The following is a 21,334-nucleotide window of genomic DNA, read 5'->3' as shown; positions in this document are numbered from 1 at the left end:
TATTCACAGCATTACAATAACGACAAAATGATTGCTGATACTTTATCACTTTTAATGTACAAGTACACTACCCAAATGATCAAGGACAAATGACCTAACACAGTATCATGTTTTCATGATATACATGTCATGTATTCAACCTCTTCATTTTCATTCTCCTCGTTACATTGAGTAAGGTTGCTTCTTTATGCAGCGGTTGTTCAAACATTTGTCCCATGACAGATATAGAACATTGTATGGTAAATAAGCTCGTATTACCAGAACCTAATACGTGAAATTTAAATGAAATAACAACAAAATAAAATAAAACACGCACAAGCACAAATGACACCCCGAAAGTAATCCTAAAAAACACATTTTGCAACAATTTGAAGACGTACGACAAACATGGTAATTAAAGCATTAATTATGATTGCCACACACATGCCTGGAATGCAAATTTCCAGTCATCTCAGTTATATACATTTTAATTAGCTAGATCCCCACTGGGAAGTATTGTATGACCTTTCATATATAGAGGATAATAAACGAGTTACCAGTTATTATCAAACGTATGTCCCGAGTGAAATAATTTCCACATGTTACGAGCTAAAGCTAAAGCTCATGACAAGTGGAAATTATTTCACTCGGGACATAAATTTGATAATAACTGCTAACTCGTTTATTATGTTCTATATATGAAACGTCATACAATACTTCTCAGTGGCGGGATCTAGCTAATTAAAATGTTTGACATCACACAGTTTGGAGAGGGATGAAGCACATTGGTAGGGCGCTTGCCTCAAATACAATAGGTAGTACGAGCGCGCGCCCACACACACACACACACACACACACACACACACACACACACACACACACACACACACACACACCCTAGACAGATAAAAGTGCACATAAAATAGCTCTTGCTCCTAACTGGAAGGAGTATATTATGTGATAGCAGATGGTTTCTTCTCCAGTAAGCCACATTGTTTAACATTTCAGTTTATTGCCGACCTTATATCCAATTCAGTTTCTGGCATGCTATCCTGAAAACACAGCTTGAGCTATGTGGACTGTGACCAGGGCAGTGGGTTAGTGAAGAAGACGTCACCTAGCCATTCGATAACTCACTCTGGGCTAGACCTGCCAGCCTTAAGGCCGATGGCTGAACCGAGGACTGACTGAACACAATAAGGCACTCACAGATCGCCGTTATGTAATACATCGAAACCGGAAGTTGTTCCAGAGGGCGTTGCGAAAGTTAGTGCTGGTCACGATAACAGCCATCAAGTTAAATACAGGACGCATCCTCGTCACCAAACTTCCCGCCAGATCCAAGGCTGGCTTGTACGGTTGGCCGTAACTTAGCGCCATCTGGTAGAAGATGCCCGGAATGATGAACATGGCCATGAAAATGAAGAAGATGACGAGTACGGGTCTGTACACCGATAGTTCTCGGTCAATGGTTGCTTGTTCATCCACACTGACCTGGATTTGCCTCCGGGACTTCCGGACGAAAATCATCACCTTGACGTAAGACACGACGAAGAGCGTGGACATGGGAACATACATGACTCCCGCCAGAATGAATAGCAGAGGGTTGATCGAGAAGTAGCAGCCATAGCGGAACGGGTAGTACCTGGCCTTGCCGCTGAACAAGCCGCTCAGGATGGCGGGTACGCCCCAGGCCAGAACGGACATGAGGACCATCCACTTGACGCTGTTGATCCGCTCGAACGTCGAGTGACAGCAGACCTGGGCCATGCGGTACACCGCGGTCACGGCGAGGAAGCACACCACCGTGGTGCTCGTAATGTACGACACGTGTGTCTGCACCGTGCAGAGTACGGGGCTAAACACGAACGTGCTCGGTCGCAGGACCAGGCAGGCGATCGTGTAGAAAACGTTCAACAGGGTCATCAGGATGTCGGCACAGGCGATGTTGGCCGTAAACACGAACACCGGCTTGTGAAGCACAGCCACTCGGTAGATGACGAGGACGGTGATGACGTTGCCAATGAGAGAAAGCAAGGCAAGGAAGCTCAGCATGCCGGCTATTACCAATAGGACCACGGGGTCAACAGCAATTAGTTCCGTCGTGTCAAGACAACGTGTTCCTGCAAAATAAAATAAAATAAATAACGTGTAATAAAATACATATTAATAAAAATAAAATTTTAATTTCGCCATGCATAAAATTAGTGCATCTCTCTGTCTCTATGACTCTCTCTTAGGCTATGAGCCACCGATATCATATGAGGGCAATAAGGCTCATAGTGATTTTGACATTGTATATATACCCCTAGAGTTAAAAAAATATGTGATAGCATTGGAATGGTTGTAGTTTTTAGTATGTTATCACCCTTTGTATAAGCCTACCCTAAAATAAACCGCAGAAAAAAATTATTTCATTTTTAAAGGTCATTTTGAGATCACAAAAGGTGGGACGCACTAAGAAATATGCTGTAATTGCAGAATTTGCATAAAACATTGACATATACCATATAAAATGAAACTTAGGTGATTATGTAAAATACACTAAATCTATTAAATAATAATTATATTCTTCTTGTTATCTTATTTGAAATAAGAGTTTAGATATATGCGTACATATTTACATACGTGTACACACACGCGCGCGCGCGCGCACACACACACACACACACACACACACACATACACAGGGACTGCCAATATTTGTTGAAAAGTATTAGTATGTGGTTAATTTTTTAGTCAGAGTAACAATTGGCTAACTTGACAATGGACAAGGTGAGCCTTGCATACATACATGTATGTACATACATAAGCTACATACATACATACTCTCTCTCTCTCTCTCTCTCTCTCTCTCTCTCTCTCTCTCTCTCTCTCTCTCTCTCTCTCTCTCTCTCTCTCTCTCTCTCTCTCCTAACCTCAGTCTCACTCTGTTTCTCTTTCTTTCTCTATTTCTCTCTCACACACACTTAAAATTATAAAACATCGACAGAACAATTCGCTTAAAAGATCATACACTTATTTCCATAAGCTTATGAAACAGGGGCTCCGGGAGGGCAACTGTTCCCGTAGTGATGGAGCAAATATCAAATTCGAGCAAAAATTACAGAGAAATTCGGGGGAAATATGCTAACCGTAGACCTTTTTAACATATATTTCCGCCACTACTACTTCAGCCAATCATACCACTACTTCAGCCAATCATACCACTACTTCAGCCAATCTTACCACTATTTCAGCCAATGATCCAGGGGTGAACAAATGTGAAATTGTGATAGTTGCCCGGTGGGCAACCAGTAGCTGAAGTTTGGTTGCCCGACATCATCTCTTGGTTGCCCACATGTTTCATAAAACGTTTTATGGATATAATTTTGAACTGTCTTTAAAATGAAACTGAAATGTTTTTATTATTATCATTACTTATCAGTTTAGTTTTATTTCTTGTTTAACATTATTTATCTACAGCTCATCTTCGCTTAGGCTGAAATTTTGTTTTGTTTTATTTAACGACACCACTGGAGCACACTGATTAATTAATCATCGGCTATTGGATGTCAAACATTTAATAATTCTGACTCGCAGTCATCAGAGGAAACCTGCTACATTTTTCCTAATGCAGCAAGGAATCTTTTATATGCACTTTCCCACAGACAGGAAGGCACATACCACAGCCTTTGTCCGGTTGTTGTGCACTGGTTGGAACGAGAAACAACCCAATCAGCTGAATGGATCCACAGAGGTGGTTCGATCTCGCTTGGGCTGTCGGTCATAATACTTGATAAACTCAGGGCTCATCCAAGATTAAAAATACCTGTTGCCAAAACAATTGCCAAATGGGATTTTTATTTGCCATAATGAAAATATTTTAGCCAAAATTGTTTTGTGTAGTACTGTATAGAGTATTTATATATGAATATGAAACTTGTATCTTTTTCAGCTAATTATGTACAAACTGGAATACATCAGGATAACAAAATTATCCCCGATCAAAATCAAAGACAGCAATAGGGGTAGAAGCAGTTAATATATTACTTTGATTTTTCAGTGGGTGAGGGGAGATATGCAGTTGTAAGCCAATGCCATCTGCAAACACACCCAGAATTTTAAGGCCTATGGCATTAATAAAAATCTGAGAGGCAATACTCTTCTTGTTTTTTAAACAGTGCTCATTATTTCTGTAAAATAGCAATCTTTATTTTGGTTTCAACTGCTTTTAATTGTATTTTAAAATAACCCATCTATTCCACACCCCAACAATTTCGTAATTTGCGCTATTTTGTTGATTTCCGCGTGTTAAATGCTTGTTGTTGATTTCAGCTTGTAAAATACGTAGCCTAAGAATGCTGACTTCACGTTATGACAACTATCCATTTACGTGAAAAGGTTTTGATTAAAAAGATAATGAATTTAAATTTTACGGTCTTTTTAAAATCTAGCTAACTTTTGAGATGTCACCTCACAGTCAACAAATTTATATAATATTTTATCTAACAAATATCATGATTATTGTAAACTAATTGTATTCAGTGTACGTTTAACCGCAATTTGTATAAATACTGCATGTTCCTTTCCCGCGATCGCGAAATGCATGAGTGCGAAATTAACAAAGACAACGGAAATAAACAAACGAAACAGCAATTAAGTATTCATTAAATGGACACACCCTAGTTACGGCTATTTGTTAACCATTACGGCGTTGTTTTTCGCTATTAAACCCCATTTTTCACAAATAAAATTGCACTTTACTTACATTTTATTATTTAGAATACGCATTTCCATTCACCTGAAGTGCTTTTTGGTAATCCTGATGTTTGTAAAACCACGAAATGCATTTTTTGCATTTTTTCACAAGACGTTCTGTCGAGAAAAAACCGTTAAACAAGCGAGGTCCAATCTATTTTTAGAGGGGATATTTTCATTTCAATGTCACAGACGTTGGTATATCACGTGACCGTTATCATTTTGGTTCGGTTTGTTTTCTCGTGCACGGTTCGCGCAATCAACATCCGATTTGTTGTTGTTCATTTGTGAGATTTTTCTTCACAGTTCGTGAACATTTTCAGTAACAATAAAGTTCAGACAAGTAAGTGTCTCAATACAAACGTTACAAACCCTTAAAACCAATAATTTTTCTAAGTCTTACGATATCTGGAGAGGGGATACAACCAGGACAGAACAGTTGGAACATGTCCAGGAGAGGTGAAACGAACGCACCCCAAGTCTGTGAAATTTGTCGTGACGTAGGCATTGTTGTGCTTCGAGCGACATCTACCGGTGACATCAGAATACTAACTTTCAAAATTATTTCAAGCAATTGGGACATGGGGATTCCCATGGTATTTATCGATATAAAACCTTCTTTTTCACTCCATTTGATAAAAACGTGGTCTAAGTGTGTTACAGGTTTGTAGATTAACCAAATTATAATTTATTTTCGCTGGATGGAACTAGGGTGTGCGGCTTTAATGCGAACGACTATTTTTGGTGGGGGTTTTTCTCACAAATTTACATCAAGATTTACTTGCGTGTAATCGTATTGTTTAATGTCTGCAACAATGTCTTTTGACACGTGCAAGTCTCGGCTGACTGTCAAGCGTGACCTATATGCATACTGAGAACAGCCAACGAACGTTTTCCAAACGTTCGCGAACTATGCGATTGGTTCCCGACGTGGACATTGGGCTTAACGTGAAGCGCATAAACCAGTTTAGCGGACGTTTTTGTTTTGCTCGGTCTACCTGTACTCGGCCCTAGCCTACTTGTCATTGGCCCTGAACTAGCATGTGTATTGAAACTGACACGCAATTTCGGTCCGTTTTAATTACTTTGGCTCAAAGACTTTACATAGTTAAAATAACACGCTATAGATTTTTCAGACTTTTCTTGCATACATGTTGCCGTTAAAATTAATAACTGTGATTATTAAAATAAGCAAACATTGTTATGCTGAATTATTGATGACACCGCTTCTCGTTACCAGTCGCGTGATCCCTGTTAATATTTGGTATTATTATTATATGTTAGGTGTCCGATTGTTCACATCGGAAGATAGAAAATGGCTTAGCCGAATTTTTAGCTCAGAACTGGATGCTTGTTGGTGTAGTTTGTGGCCTTTCACATGTCTTGTGCCCTTTGCTAATAGCCACCATTCTGAAAGGTATCTGTCTGCATTGAACTCGTCAAAATCATGCACGGTGGACGCTGAGTGGATGGCAGCGTTAGGGTGGATATTTATATTGCCCGTCAGTCAAGTTACCAGTTTCGATACTTTTGAATTGCCCGTGACTGTCCGAGTGTTGGGAAGTTTTGTTTTTCATTTTACTTGTTTTATGATTTTCTTGGTTGCCCGTCGGGGCAACTGTTTGAGACAAAGAATGGTTGCCCGCAACATATTTTGGTTGTCAATCATACCAGTATTTCAGCAAATTATTCCAGTATTTCAGCCAATCATACTACTATTTCGGCCAGTGAGTGGAATAAAGCTCCCCTATTCTTTATTACACTTTGTTAGTCTCGGAACTGATATGACCGTTAGATTACTAGTGTGCAATGTTGAAAGATGTAAAGCAGGGTTGATTCCTGCATCTAGAACTGAATGCCACATCATGTAGTGTGTAAACAGAGATGCATCCCTTTTCGTGTTAATATTTCAAATTCTAGATGTGCAACATTGTTTTAATAATAGAATGACATCCCAGGGGCTACTCTTCTTTTATGCCTAAGGAAGAGAAGCAAACATTGGTTTCCCGCTTTAATTGCTACATATGTTAATCAGGGCCGTAGCTAGCGGGCGGGGGGTGGGGGGGGGGGGAAATCCGGAAAACATTATAGAAATTTAAAGAAAATTCTCTTCTTAACCTTTAAAGGAGTTTTAGACTATTAACTACTCAGTTGCCCCCACCCCCCACCCCAACAACAAAAATCCTATCTACGGCCCTGTTAATGTTTTTATGCTCGCCGATGCAAAAGCAATGGTGAGATACCTTAGACATAATAGACTTTTTGCGCAAACCAAAGAAAGGCAAGGAGCTATGGTTCAACATATCGATAACTTAGTTTGTGGTAATGAATAAAAAAAACCATTAGCGAAGCCAGGATTTTATATTGGGAGACACGCATATGGGAGGGGGGGGGGGGGGTACCCACACCGTGTATGGGTTGCTTCCCCCATCCTCTCGGCTACACCAGTGTCAGGAAGCCACGATTTGAAACATTTCATGTTCGTGGTATTCCGTTGTCAGTCGACTCAGTTAGGCGATCAGAAATGGTAGTGCATCGGGGAGTAAATGTTTGTATAGTCCGTTTATTTTAATATTTAATTAATGTATTTTAATATTAGTTTGTGTACAATAACGTAATTCGTGAAGACAACGGTCTAGAGAGTAAGTAGTGTGACAGCCAGACACTTTGTCCCGTGATATCGTGCCAAAATTCGATGTAATTTTCATCCTGTGGTGTCGTTAAACATTCATCATTCATTCATTCATTCATTCATTCATTCCATGGTATCATGTGATGCTTATAACGTTTCTGCGACTTACGAAAATCGTTTATACAGAAGTAAATACTGTTTAATCAAATAAAGAACAGTTGTTTATAATACGTGAGATATCTGCCATGGCGTTATACTGAAACACGTGAGAAAACTCGGAGAAAATTACGGAAAATAGCCAAATATTTTTCATTTCAACTTATTTTCGTGCATATAACCAATTAAGGTTCAAGCACGCTATCATGGACACACACCTCAGCTATCTGGGCTGTCTGTCCAGGACATTGGGTTAGTTGTTAATTGTTACTGGTTAGTGACAGAGAAGAAAGTGTAGTGGTCTTACAGCTACCCATTGAGTCGTTAAAACTCGCACTGGGTAGGAGCCGGTACCGGGATGCGAACCCTGTACCTACTAGCCTTATGTCCGATGGCTTAACCACGACGCCACCGAGGTCGGTATAGCCAAATAAAAGTGCGCATTCCGAAAATGTTGTTTGACACTTCTGTAGCACGTATGGGCGCCATGTACAGGCCGGTACGCAAACATTTATATGGGGGTGGGGGGGGGGGGGGGGGGGGGGAGGGAGTGCGTAATCGACGGGCCGGAGTCGCTAGGGGGGTCCGGGGGCATACCCCTCTCCGAAATGTTTTTAAATCTAGAATGAAGGAGATGCATTTTTCTGCATTCTGGGAAGTAAATTTGAAATGTTTCTTTGCCTCAAAATATGTCAAATTGTATACAGAAATTGTAGAAGAAAGGTTATTACCCTACCCCATGTCTGCTGCAGTCTGACCAGGCCCTATGTTGTTCGCCATTCAGTCATCGAATGACAATTATGCCTCAAGTGTACATAACAGTGTTGATCACTAATCAATGTTTTGTATGCACAGACTGATCTGGAAGTTCCGAACTACACGCGTGACAAATCCATGGTCTGGTAATAGAAGGTTGTTTTACACATCCACGGGCAGACTATGGGGGGGGGGGGGATTCGTACGTACCCCTCGCACTCCACCCCCACCCCTGCGTACGGGCCTGCATGTATGTGGTTGCAAGCAATGCACCTGCATTGCATGGAGCTGTTCACACGTTGCATGCAGATTTGTGAATTGGTATTCCATATCCGAGGAAGTGTTTGTCGCAATTCTTGGAGCGTTCTCGGATGCATTGTCCATCTTGGATGACGTCGATCTACCTCGTCCCATTTGCTGTATGGGCGATAGATCCAGCGATCGCATTTGTGGGTGACATAGTACTCCACCCATCTAAGAACGTGGCATTTGGTTGTAGTTCTGAAGGCCCCGTTCCACAAAAAGGAAGAAAAGAAATGTTTTATTTAACGACGAACTCAACATATTTTATTTACGGTTATATGGCGTCGGACATATGGTTAAGGACTATAGAGATATTGAGAGAGGAAACCCGCTGTCGCTACCTCACTTCATGGGCTACTCTTTTCGATCAGCAGCAAGGGATCTTTTATATGCACCATCCCACAGACAGGATAGTACATACTACGGCCTTTGTTAACCAGTTGTGGAGCACTAGCTGGAATGAGAAATGGCCCAATGGGTCCACCGACGGGAATCAATCCTAGATCGATCGCGCGTCAGGCGAACGGTGTACCACTGAGCTACGTCCCGCTCCCTCGTTCCACAAAAAGAACTTTAGCCAAGGTTAAATGGCCTCAGATTACAGTTATCTTCCCATTTGGTTGTCCAAAATCCGGAAATTTGACCGCGCAAGTGATCTGCTGTTTGATTGTGATTATTTCATGACAGACAGCTATGAAGTGGCAACTGTTTGACTGAAGTGACAGGGGATAGCATGTAGTTTGTACATTGAAGATTTGTTTGTGGTAATTCCGGCCCATGCAAAAGTAGTGCTTTTTGTGTAAAATGGGTGTACTCCGGCCTGGTTTAGAGGGCGTGTCTGTTTAAACCAATATGCTGGGAGAAAGAGCTGGACAACAGGGATTGTCCTTTTCAGGGTATGTGTCCCCCATGCAGGCAAAGGTACATACAAAACTTCACGGGCCTGCTGATATTAATAAAAATGTTATAGCCACTAAGGCTATATAGAAACATATAGCGAAATTAATTGTGGTCTGAGGCCAAATGTTCGACAAAGCAACCTTACGGTAGTCGTAAATGCTAAATCAGCGATTAAAATCTTCGTTGCGAAGAAGCGCGAATTAGTTCAATAATACATTGGTTACCAACTATTCGGGACGTTTTGAGTGTTATTCACTGGTGTCGGACATCCACAAAGTAATTTTGGCAGTTTATTTTGCTAAGCGATAACTGCCGAATGCATATTTTCGTGTGAAGGTCGTATGGCCAAGAATGTTTTTCTTCGAATGCATATTTTCGTATGAAGGTCGTATGGCCAAGAATGTTTTTCTTCTAACACTGAGTTTCATAAAGCGTATGTGTATATTATATCCATTTGTACAAGAGTTCGTATCTGTCTTAGAAAATCATCAAATCATCATCTAACTGCCAGTTACATCTACGTTAGTAGCTTACAAATGACGCATACCAACTGTAAATTTCACTGTGATTTACTACGACAGTAAGCCACAAGTTTGACTGATACCTACTATACAAAATACGCGTGTATTGATTTCACTGTGATTTACTACGACAGTAAGCCACAAGTTTGACTGATACCTACTATACAAAATACGCGTGTATTGATTTCACTGTGATTTACTACGACAGTAAGCCACAAGTTTGACTGATACCTACTATAAAAAATACGCGTGTATTGATTTCACTGTGACTTACTACGACAGTAAGCCACAAGTTTGACTGATACCTACTATAAAAAATACGCGTGTATTGATTTTACTGTGACTTACTACGACAGTAAGCCACAAGTTTGACTAATACCTACTATAAAAAATACGCGTTTATTGATTTCACTGTGACTTACTACGACAGTAAGCCACAAGTTTGACTAATACCTACTATAAAAAATACGCGTATATTGATTTTTGTATTTGGCAAATTATTGGGGCAGGATGTAGTCCAGTGGTGAAGAGATCGCTTGATGCACTGTCGGTATTGGATCGATCCCCGTCGGTGGGTCAATGGGCTATCCCTCGTTCCAACCAGTGCACTACGACTGGTATATAAAAGGCCGTGGAATGTGCTATCATGTCTGTGGGATGGTGGCATGTAAACGATCCCCTGATACTGATGAAAAAATGTAGCGGGTTTCCTCTATAAGGGTATATGTCAAAATTACGAAATGTTTGACATCCAATAACCGATAATTAATAAATCAATGTGTACAATATATAAACTATATAAATATACATAATAAACTAATTAATGTTACTAATTTTTAAAAAAAATGCATGTACAATAAAGTATATTTTAGATGTTTTATTTTAATGTTTTACTGAAAATGTATTTTAATAAAGCCAGTTATTTTCATTATATTGGTCTACGATAAAATTGTATATACTAAAAGGCAAAAGTTATTGTGACATGGATTGTTTGGAGTAATAAATTTGTGAATGGATTTATGAATGTAAACCAGAGAAAATGTGCATGAAACAGCTCGAAGAAATACAACCAAGCAGTTGTTGCAGCGACTGTATGCTTTGTGCAAGAAACATGGAATATTCGGGAGAAATCATGTCCAGTGTTCACCATAAAAGGCCAAACATTCAATCGCAAATCATTGCCACTTTGTGCAGCCTTCAGAAGTCCAGCAGTCAGAAAAACACCATTAGTGAACTATTTTATGCAATTTCGTCATGCCACGCCTCAGTGAAAATGAGAGATGGCGAGTCATAGGGATGTTTGAATCTGGGACCTCACAGCGTGACATCGCACGGCAATTCAACGTCTACAGAAACACCATATGGCAACGATATCAACAAAACAACCAGGTCAGGGACCGTCCCCGTAGCGGCCGACCACCCGTGACAATCCCTCGCCAAGACACATGGCTGATCGTTCCTCAGATCTGGAATGGCATTCCCAGGAACTTTCTCCAGCATTTAGTGGCCTCAAATTGACGACGGTGCCAGGCCTGTATCAGTCCTCAAGGTGGACACACTCGCTACTGACTGTGAACTTCGCTCTGGACCCGCTCTAGTGATGTGGCTCATTTGCATATGGCAGGTGCGCCCTTTTCATGGATTATTGCTCGTGCCCATACCTCTTTCCGTGTTATTACGTTTCATACACGGCAGTAAAAACTTACTATCAATTATCTTTGTTTTTTGTGTGTCACAATAACTTGCCTTTTAGTATATGTAGTGCATTCGTTTATTAAATTACTATTTCTTTATAAGTTGAGGTGGCATACAGTATTTTTTTTTTTTTTATGAAATTCGAAACCTTAATACCGTGTCATTACTTGGAAAGAAACCTTAGTAGCATGTAATTTATACAGTATCCCACATCCCAGCAAACTCCACAGTATCACGCCAACAAATTAATTTTCCAGAGACATATTCCATGATGGCGTAACGTCAAACAATACAATTACCAAGGATCAGGTTGTCGTCTTGCAACATGCGTTGCAAAAGAATACGTTTCAAATTTACCATTCGTCTAATTATTTTTTTGCACGATGAATATTATATTACAGAACAAAAATGATTGCTTAAAGGCACTCAGTCACATATGTAGTGGGCATTATTTTTTAAAATATGGATTATAAATGACAATTACATTAATTTGGAATTCCAAACCTCGCTATTGTATCACCCAAAAGATTTTAAATTAATCACGACTGAGGGAATCCCATGACAGCTAATGAACAGCCGTGTGAAGTACCTTTGAATTTTATATACAGTGCACAACCGCCGTGTATAGAGACTTTAAAATAATTTAAACTATATACTTGGAACATAAACTCACGATTTTTGTTTATTATTATTATTATTATTTAATATTATTATTAGTATTATTATTATTATTATTATTATTTGTTTTATTTATTTATTTATGCGGGCGCGTGTGCGGGAATTTTAGCAAGGCCGGTCTAGACTGAGGTGAGCAACGTTTACAGTGGGTGGCACGCTCTCCCGGACAATTATCGGGGAAAAAAACCCCAGAAAACAAAATTTGCTTAAGCAGGGGATTGAGCAAGCGATTATTATTATTATTTATTTTATTTTTATTTATTTTGCGGGGGGAGTAGGGGGAGCGAGGGTTATTTTGTTGTTTTATTTGTTGTTTGTTATTGGGTTGTTTTTTGTTGTTGTTTGTTATTGGGTTGTTTTTGTTGTTGTTCTTTTGGGGGGTTTTAACGGAGCTCCGTGCACAGTAGCCTACCACTGCAGACGATATCTACACGGAGGCGAGCGGAGTTTACGGTGTGGGGTCGAGACATGTTCCCCGAAAAATTTATCATAAAAAAAAATGGCTTGTGTAAAGAGATGGGTATGTGCCTGCACCGACAAAAAAACCCATTGTGGTACAGTAATGTTTGCTTAATACACAACATAATGTCCTTCGCTACTATAAAATGAAGCCCTGTCTATTTGTTTACCAGTACGTTGATTACAATGTCGTGTCAATAACAATTTACATCATTCACCTCATTAATGTACATCTAATTTACAGTTATCAAATTCCGAACGTAAAAATATGGCTTGTGCCCCCTCCCGAATATATATTATCTGCAGGTATTTTTAAATATTATAGAGAGGTTTCTCAACTATACCGTTACTATACGGATAGTGATTGGTCACCACTTCGAGTGTAGTTGGTGACGCATTAGCCATTTGCTTCCAGTTGTTAACGATTAAACGGCCTGCTATATGTAATACAGTTCGTGGCTAATACATAATTTAAAATAATAATAATACTTGTGAGAATGCCGCCATATTCAAGTCACTAACCGTACCGATCTGCGAAACTAGCTAAACTGTTAGTACTGTTACCGAATCATAGTTATTAATTATGCTTATCTGTAACAATAATGGCACATTGACGGTTCGAAAACAGATAACACGTTTCCTTCCGGCTGATTCCAGTTACAAGCCCCCACTGTTAGTTTGTGTACTGTCCGTAGTTAGTGTGTTTTTATTTTCTTTTTCAGATAATCTCTCAGCAGCTGATAATTTTATTTACTTATATGTATTCATTCATTCATATTATATTATTATTATTATTATTATTATAGTACTGCAGGAGTAATATTACGCTATTCATATATAGTAGCAGGGTTTCTGCCAGAGGGTAAAATGGGTATGGCGCCATACCTAAATTTTACTGCAGATTTTTTTTTTTAAGTTAACCTTTTGACAAAATTAATGACTCTTTGTTATTATTGTATGATTTTCATAACCCTAACCCTAACCCTACACTTAACTCATTTTATTTCTGGGGGAGGCTCCCCATACACCCTATCGACTGCTGTTGCATTCAGTAAACACATTGTAAATATTTAATTTCATAGCGCCATACTAAAAAAATGTCTTTCCGACAGAAACACTGGGTAGGTGTCTATGGAAAACGTACACACAAGGGTCCGCTAGATTCATATTCAACCCCCACACGCCTGTTCAGACCACGCACTGTTTGTACTTAGTATGTATTCCTCCCGTTCCAAGTGGTTCGGTAATATGGATCAATCAAATACTTATTTACCGCCTATACACATTTTTGCTGTGTTTATTGTCAGTCCTCGTTAACGGAGGCCATATACACGGCCGTCGGATATATAGCCACTTCGTATTTTTTTTAAATGTAATAATTCCTATCTCAAGCCAGCTGTAATTACCCATGGAGTTATGGCATATTTTGCATAATAATAAATTTGACAAAGTGAAATGCGGTGTTTATAATGTTCCGCGTACAACAAACGATAAATTTGCTTGTACATTCAAAGCTCTAACTAGTCAGGATTGTCGCCGTTTAAAATGCTTCTGTTACTAAAATAAATTAATGTATAAGCTTATTATCATTCAGTATATGTTTATATAATTTTGTAATAACTTATTTTCATTGTTTTTCTTTCGATTTACCCTACGTCGCAGAGGACGGTCAAGCGTCCTCGTTACACTAGCTTGGCAAATCGTTTTGACACTGCAGTTATTCGGAGGTTGCCCATCACGTGACTACGAAAATAATACGTCACATATCTTCGCTCCAAATAGCCGTTATTTTTTCCTGAATTATGGACCGTCGACATAATTGAATTTTTTTTTTTTTTTTTTTTGACAAAATATTAGTAATAAGTGGGTTATGGTAGTATGTAGATGGTTAAATAAAGAATTTTTAGCGACAAATCAAATGTATATATTTTCAGATAATACTTTGTTAGGTCATTAATTAGGTCAACCATCCGTGACTGAGCGCTTTTAAGAGATAGAAAGACTATACGAGCGTCGCAGGTGTATCACTCGTTATTTTAAAATTAGTCTTAGACTAAGAAAGAAGGAAAGAAGTGTTTTTTTTAACAACGCACTGAACACATTTTATTTACGGTTATATGGCGTCAGACATATGGTTAAGGACCACACAGATTTTGAGAGGAAACCCGCTGTCGCCACAACATGGGCTACTCTTCCGATCAGCAGCAAGGGATCTTTTATTTGCACTTCCCACAGGCAGGATAGCACAAACCATGGCCTTTGTTGAACCAGTTATGGATCACTGGTCGGTGCAAGTGGTTTACACCTACCCATTGAGCCTTGCGGAGCACTCACTCAGGGTTTGGAGTCGGTATCTGGATTAAAAATCCCATGCCTCGACTGGGATCCGAACCCAGTACCTACCAGCCTGTAGACCGATGGCCTGCCACGACGCCACCGAGGCCGGTCTTAGACTAACGCCATGGCAACGTCATACAGTCACTATCGATTGAATTACTAAAGATGGAATAAAAACATTACTTTGTTTAACGTTGCGTTTATGCATTTTAAACTGTCTAACATAGTGTTATTACATATTGCAACACTTGGTATAGATAGTGAAGGAACAAAAACCCATGCCCAATCCTGCCAAGGATATAGTACTTCAGACAATGTACATGTATTTGTTCTTCCAAAATAAAGTCATATTTGACATATTGTTTGTGCAAAATAATTGTATGAAAAATTAAACTGCTTTAACATTGTTATGTTTCGAAAAAATTGCATATGCTTGTGTCCAATGAAATGTCACAAAATCGAAAAGTATGCAGTTTACCGTAGATATGCATATCTTAAGGACAAATATTTAATGTTTGATTTGTCATATCTATCTCTTTATTCTACATATTATTTTTCTTAAAATTCTGAAAAAGTATAACATGCTCATATATAAATAGATTTTAAAATAATATAGCAAATTACCTATGTCCAGAGAAATGTCACAAAACGAATATATAGTGTGGTGGCGTAAGTCCAAATTTGGGCGATATTGTGACATGTTGGCCCAAAACACCAAATTTGGCACAGTTGTACCTTGTGACCATATAATTGTTTTGAGAAGGGGATACGCGATTTTAGAGGTCACGGTCAAGGTCAGGTCAAGGTCAAAAGTCAAATTTAGACAATGCCAATAAAAGCACGTTTAAAGCACTAACCAGGGCACGATTGTACTTTAAGATCATAAATAATATCTGAGATGGGTCTGCCCACTGTTAAAGGTCAAGGTTGAGTCAAGGTCAAGGTCAAATTAAAACTATGGCGCATTGGTTGCCAACACATATAAATTGCTATTTCTCACTTAAGCCAAAGCATGATTGGATTTTAGTGGTAATGCATTTCAGTTATAATAACCTCTTGCTAACTATGACATAGAACAATCATTTGAATCCAAGATGACCCCCAAAATGGTCGTCCAAAGAAAAATGTTAGTCAGCCGATGTCACTGAACCTTGCAGTTCGATATCAACAATTGTTTTTTGTGGTTTTTGCATCTGTCGAATGTGCTGATTGAGGACCCGGTGAGTACAGACTTGACACATTTTAGCATTTTGAAATATTCAAAATGGCGTCCACAATGGCTGCCAAAATACAGAACTGACAATATATCTGACACAAGTTTGCAATCACCTATGACAAAACTGTCGCCTATGTCTGGGTTTTAAGGTCAAGGAATTAATTTTGAACTACCCTCAGCTCAGACCAAGTTGACAGAATATCTTAAGTCTATAAGCTATGAATGTACTGTAATGCACGAGTTTTATCTGAAACTGAACCAGAAGAATACTACATGTTTAAATGTAGCGCTAAAACAACTTTAGTACGCACTGAAACTGACGCGTGGAATGCTACATATAGGGCGGGAGTGTGGTGCTGAAGGGACTGTATTTTGAAAAGGTGGGAGACTTAAAGTATAAAGTAATACGTGGAAAACAGCCAATTGTTTCACGTAGTCTGTCATGCACATTTGCAGCAACATGAAATGTGAAAATGGCCAGTTTTCCTTTAGTGAAGAAGAACACCAATATATATTACAGTGTGTTGATATCTGTCACTTTGCTCGCTAAGACAAGTATTTGCAATGCATATGTGTACGTAAAATAAATTGAGAATAATTATCCTAGTATTTATAATACATAAAGTATACAGTACAATTGAAGTTGCGTTTACTGACAAATTAAAGTTAATAGTTTAATATAGAATGTTTTTAACAACGACAGGTTTTAACAACGTTATAACCGTTACCGTATGAGGTATAAAATTGGTTTATTCTTTTATGCTGATGACACTGTAATTATCGCTGAAAAGGTTGATTCTCTTTTGCCAGCGCTCCCTGTTTTTAGTTTATACTGTAAGGAAGGGGAACTATGTGTAAACACCTCCAAGCGCAAGATAAAGATATTTTGTAAAAGGAAAAAATAATAGAATACCCCTATTTGTTTTCTGGACAACAAAGAAGCAGTTAATAGAACAAGCGACAAAAGCAATATGTGGCATGTTTAAAAAAGCAAGACGATATAGTTTGCCTGTAGATAAACAGTTGAAATTGTTTGACTGTCTGGTATTACCAATTTTATTATATTGTTGTGACGTCTGGGCTTTTAAAAAGCTAGAAAACACTGAAAAAGTTCATTTGAAAATGTTACAAACGGATTCTATGTCTTAAAAACAGTACCCCAAATGTTATGATATATGGTGAACGTGGAAGGTTTCCAGTAAAATATATAGTAGAATTATTGGTTCCTGGAAAAGGAATATTGATAGTAAAGAACAAAAGTTATCAGTTATTGTATACCAGTTTTTGTTCAGCCTGTATAAAAATGATACATTTAGATCTAGATGGATTTGTATTGTAAATCTTCTAACATTTTAGATTTAGCGGGCCTTAGAAATATTTGGTTACAGCAGTTTGAAAGTGATACAAATAGAAAGTGGCTATTAAAAAGATTGAACAATGTTATTGTGATATGCATATACAAGAGTGGTACAGTTTTTTCGAAACGTCGCCAAAAGCAATTATTTATAGATTATTTAAAACTGAACATGTATATAAGACATATTTTAATATCCTTTCTTGGAAATACATAATTATATTTACTAGCTTTAGACTATTATATTATATGTAATCACAGACTACCAACTGAAATAGGAAGATGGCTAAATATACCACTACCAAGATATGCAAGATTATGCAATATTTGTAACCTAGGTTGTATTGGCGACGACTTCAATATTTGTAACCTAGGTTGTATTGGCGACGACTTCCATTTTTTGCTTGAATGTAATACACTAAAGCATCTTAGAAAACGATATTTAACTGGCTACTATTGGAGAAATCCTAGCGTAATAAAAATGAAAGTATTGTTTAACAATAAGGATTTGTTAATAAACCTTTGTTAATATATAAGACAGTTTCAAAAGAATGCGTGAAATTGTATGGATTTACATTATATACAGTATATACATATACATATGTCTCCCATTGGAAACATTAATCCAGTATTTTACTTGCTCACCGTGTATAATTGTATTATATTTTACCTCATGGTGTACCATGAATATTGTCTGAGCGAATAAAGAATTTGAAAATGAGAAACTTGATGAATACACTCTCACGCGGAAGTGAGACCTAACGCTCCTACTGGTACTTGTATACAGTTAGCTCCCTTGCCGAAATAGTTCACGTGTTGTTTTTGTAAAGTTCCATGTTTGAAGGGTAAGTATTTAGAATATGAAATAAATTATTAAGCTTATTGATAGCCAAGGAGTTTTTTCTTTAATTACATTTGTTTTTTCACCACCGTTTTTTTTGTCCTACTAGTACTCTATATAACAAAAGGTATAAATATGGCTTATACCCCCCAGCCCCACTATGAAGGATGTGACCCTCAGCTAAAGGGTATGCCCTACCCCCGCCACACACACACACACGCACACACACAACACACACATACTCCAGACATCGCATGTAAAGTCTGACATACCTGTTGAATTGGCGGGCGAATCGGCCATACATCATAGTTTTGTTATTATCTGAAATCAGCAGACGACTTTCCTGGAATTATGCCTTCGTCTCCTTAATTCGCCGCTTCAAAATGTTCACAAATAAAATAACAATCCCGTTTGTTTTAAGATGTATTGTGTACTTCAGTGACACACGTTGAGAAATATAAGACAACGGGTGTTTTCAGATGTGCTGTTATTAAGAATAGAAAAAGCAAGTGAAAATGAAATTATGGCAGGCTTTTGCCGTCTGCTACGGAAACCATAAAACATATTAGGGTGAAACCGACGCCTCGAGAAAGACGTCATTTCATTGGTGTAGGCCTAATACACCCAGTTAATATTAAGCAACCAGAAAGAGATTTCAAATGCATGTTACAAGGTTATTAACGTGCCCAAATTAGATCGTATACATATCATTTAGCATTTATAATTTGAAATTTGATACCCAGAGAGCAGATATTAAACAGTCTGAGAAAACTCATTAATAATTTTCCTATTCTGTTACCTTTGTAGTTCCAACACTGGTTTAATTTTTTTGTAAATCAAATGCAGGCGGAGCAATTTCACTCACTGTCACAAATTTCCACTAATGCGGTGCGCAAATGGTTGCCATAACACCGACAACAGATGTCATCCTAGATTTGACCGTGATTATCATTATTATCACAGTATTAGAACAAGTGTATTGTGTTGGTTTTTCGCTAATACTGACTAATTGACTAGGTAAAACATATATATACACAAGCGAGCAGGTAGCTTGTGATTCTGAGCATTCACTGTCCTGGACAGACAGCCCAGATGGCTGAGGTGTCTGTCCAGGACAGCGTGCTTTAACTTTAATTGGATATAAGCACGAAAATAAGTTGAAATGGAAAAAAAAAAATGTAAAGAGAATAAACAACGATACAGCATTAATTACTTACGTTAAAAATACCATAAATACAACAGTGACATGGAAAGCATTGAAAAATTAATTATTGGGTACAAATTTTGACATTCGTCACAATTTACTATTAAAGGGACATTCCTGAGTTTGCTGCATTGTAAGATGTTTCTGACTAATAAAATATTTCTACGATTAAACTTACAAATCAAATATATTTTCTTGTTTAGAATATTAGTGTCTGCATATTCATTGTATTTCTGGTCGTCTAAATATTTGTAAGAAGCCCAAACTGAATTTTGTCTTCAAATAATTTCGTACGTACGAAAAAAGAATATTTAGGAAATAAAATGAAATTTAACCTAGTACAAATATTAGAACGATCAGAAACACGTTTAATATACAGCCACTAATAATTTATTCAGAAAAATATATTTGATATGTAATTACAATCGTTAAAAAGTCTCTTTTAGTCGATAACATCTGAAAAATTGCATCAAACTCAGGAAACTAAAGGCATTTGCGACGCACGTTTTCATTTCTTGTTGTGCCGCTGGGGCAACCAGGGGGTCCATTATCTCGAGTCACCTATAGCCCTTCCCGTATTCATATGTTGTAAGGGAGCGCGAGATTTCATTTGGTGATGTAGAGCAAAGTGTGTGCTCACGTTGCACGTTGGTACTGGTTAACAACAGGTAAGTTTAATGTCATGACTGGACTAGATAATACACTAAAGCTCTGTGGCATCATATTTAGGAACACGTGTGGCTACCATTTGGTCGTCGACGATTGCCGAAGTATTACACACAGTCCTCTCTAGCCCTCCCCTACAACATATTAAGGGCTAGAGGTGTCTCGAACTAAGGGTCCACGGGAGCCACGCCCATTCCCAATCATACTTCTTCTTTTGTATTTGCCTGTCAGTGTTGGAGCTCTTCTCCCTCCGTGTGGGTGGTCCCCAATATAAAATACTGTTTACGCCAATGGTTCGCACCATTGTTGGTGGTGTAGTGGCTAAGTCATAGGACTTAAGATTGATAGGTACTGGGTTCACATCCCGGTACAGACTCCCTCCTAGAGTGCGTATAATGACCCGATAGGTAGGTGTAAGGCTACTATACAGACTCATCTGTCATAGAGTTATAAACATTTTGACTAGCTAGGTACAGACACGTCTGTTGTACGGAGTCGGCACGGCGTTACGGATACAAGAACATGGCAAGGACATGGGAATGGTTTAGACCGATGTTAACTGCTTGCTTGAGGTGCTTGCCACTAGAGCCCATTGATTAATTAATCATAAGCTATTGGATCTCAAGCATTTTGTAATTCTGACACGAAGTGATCAGAGGAAACCGGCTACATTTGTCCTAATGCAGCTAGAGATCTTTTATCTACATTTTCCCACAGACAGGAACACACATACCACGACCTTTGACCGGTTGTGCTGCACTGGTTGGAATGAGAAACACCTAATCAGTTGAATGGACCCACTGAGCGAGCGCTCAGCCGACAGAGCTAACTCCCACCCCTCATAGCCGATGTGTGCGTCAGTTCGGTCAATAAATATTGTGTATTAATGTGAAGTAT

General features: G+C 38.5%; 1 protein-coding gene across 1 annotated transcript; it reads right to left on the bottom strand.

The window, feature by feature from the left end:
- Positions 1-672: 672 nt before the first annotated feature.
- On the bottom strand, positions 673-18,942 carry LOC121370207 (alpha-1B adrenergic receptor-like). Its single transcript, XM_041495321.1, has 2 exons — positions 18,840-18,942; positions 673-2,102 (listed from the first exon to the last, which is right to left on the bottom strand). Exons 1-2 carry the CDS (start codon positions 18,865-18,867, stop codon positions 1,198-1,200), a joined length of 933 nt encoding a protein of 310 aa, XP_041351255.1. The 5' UTR covers positions 18,868-18,942; the 3' UTR covers positions 673-1,197.
- Between the last annotated feature and the right edge of the window lie 2,392 nt (positions 18,943-21,334).

This window comes from Gigantopelta aegis, chromosome 4 (assembly GCF_016097555.1).
Source record: "Gigantopelta aegis isolate Gae_Host chromosome 4, Gae_host_genome, whole genome shotgun sequence".
NCBI lineage: Eukaryota > Metazoa > Mollusca > Gastropoda > Neomphalida > Peltospiridae > Gigantopelta > Gigantopelta aegis.
Note: the sequence above shows the minus strand (reverse complement) of the source record. Positions and strands in the feature narration are given on the sequence as shown.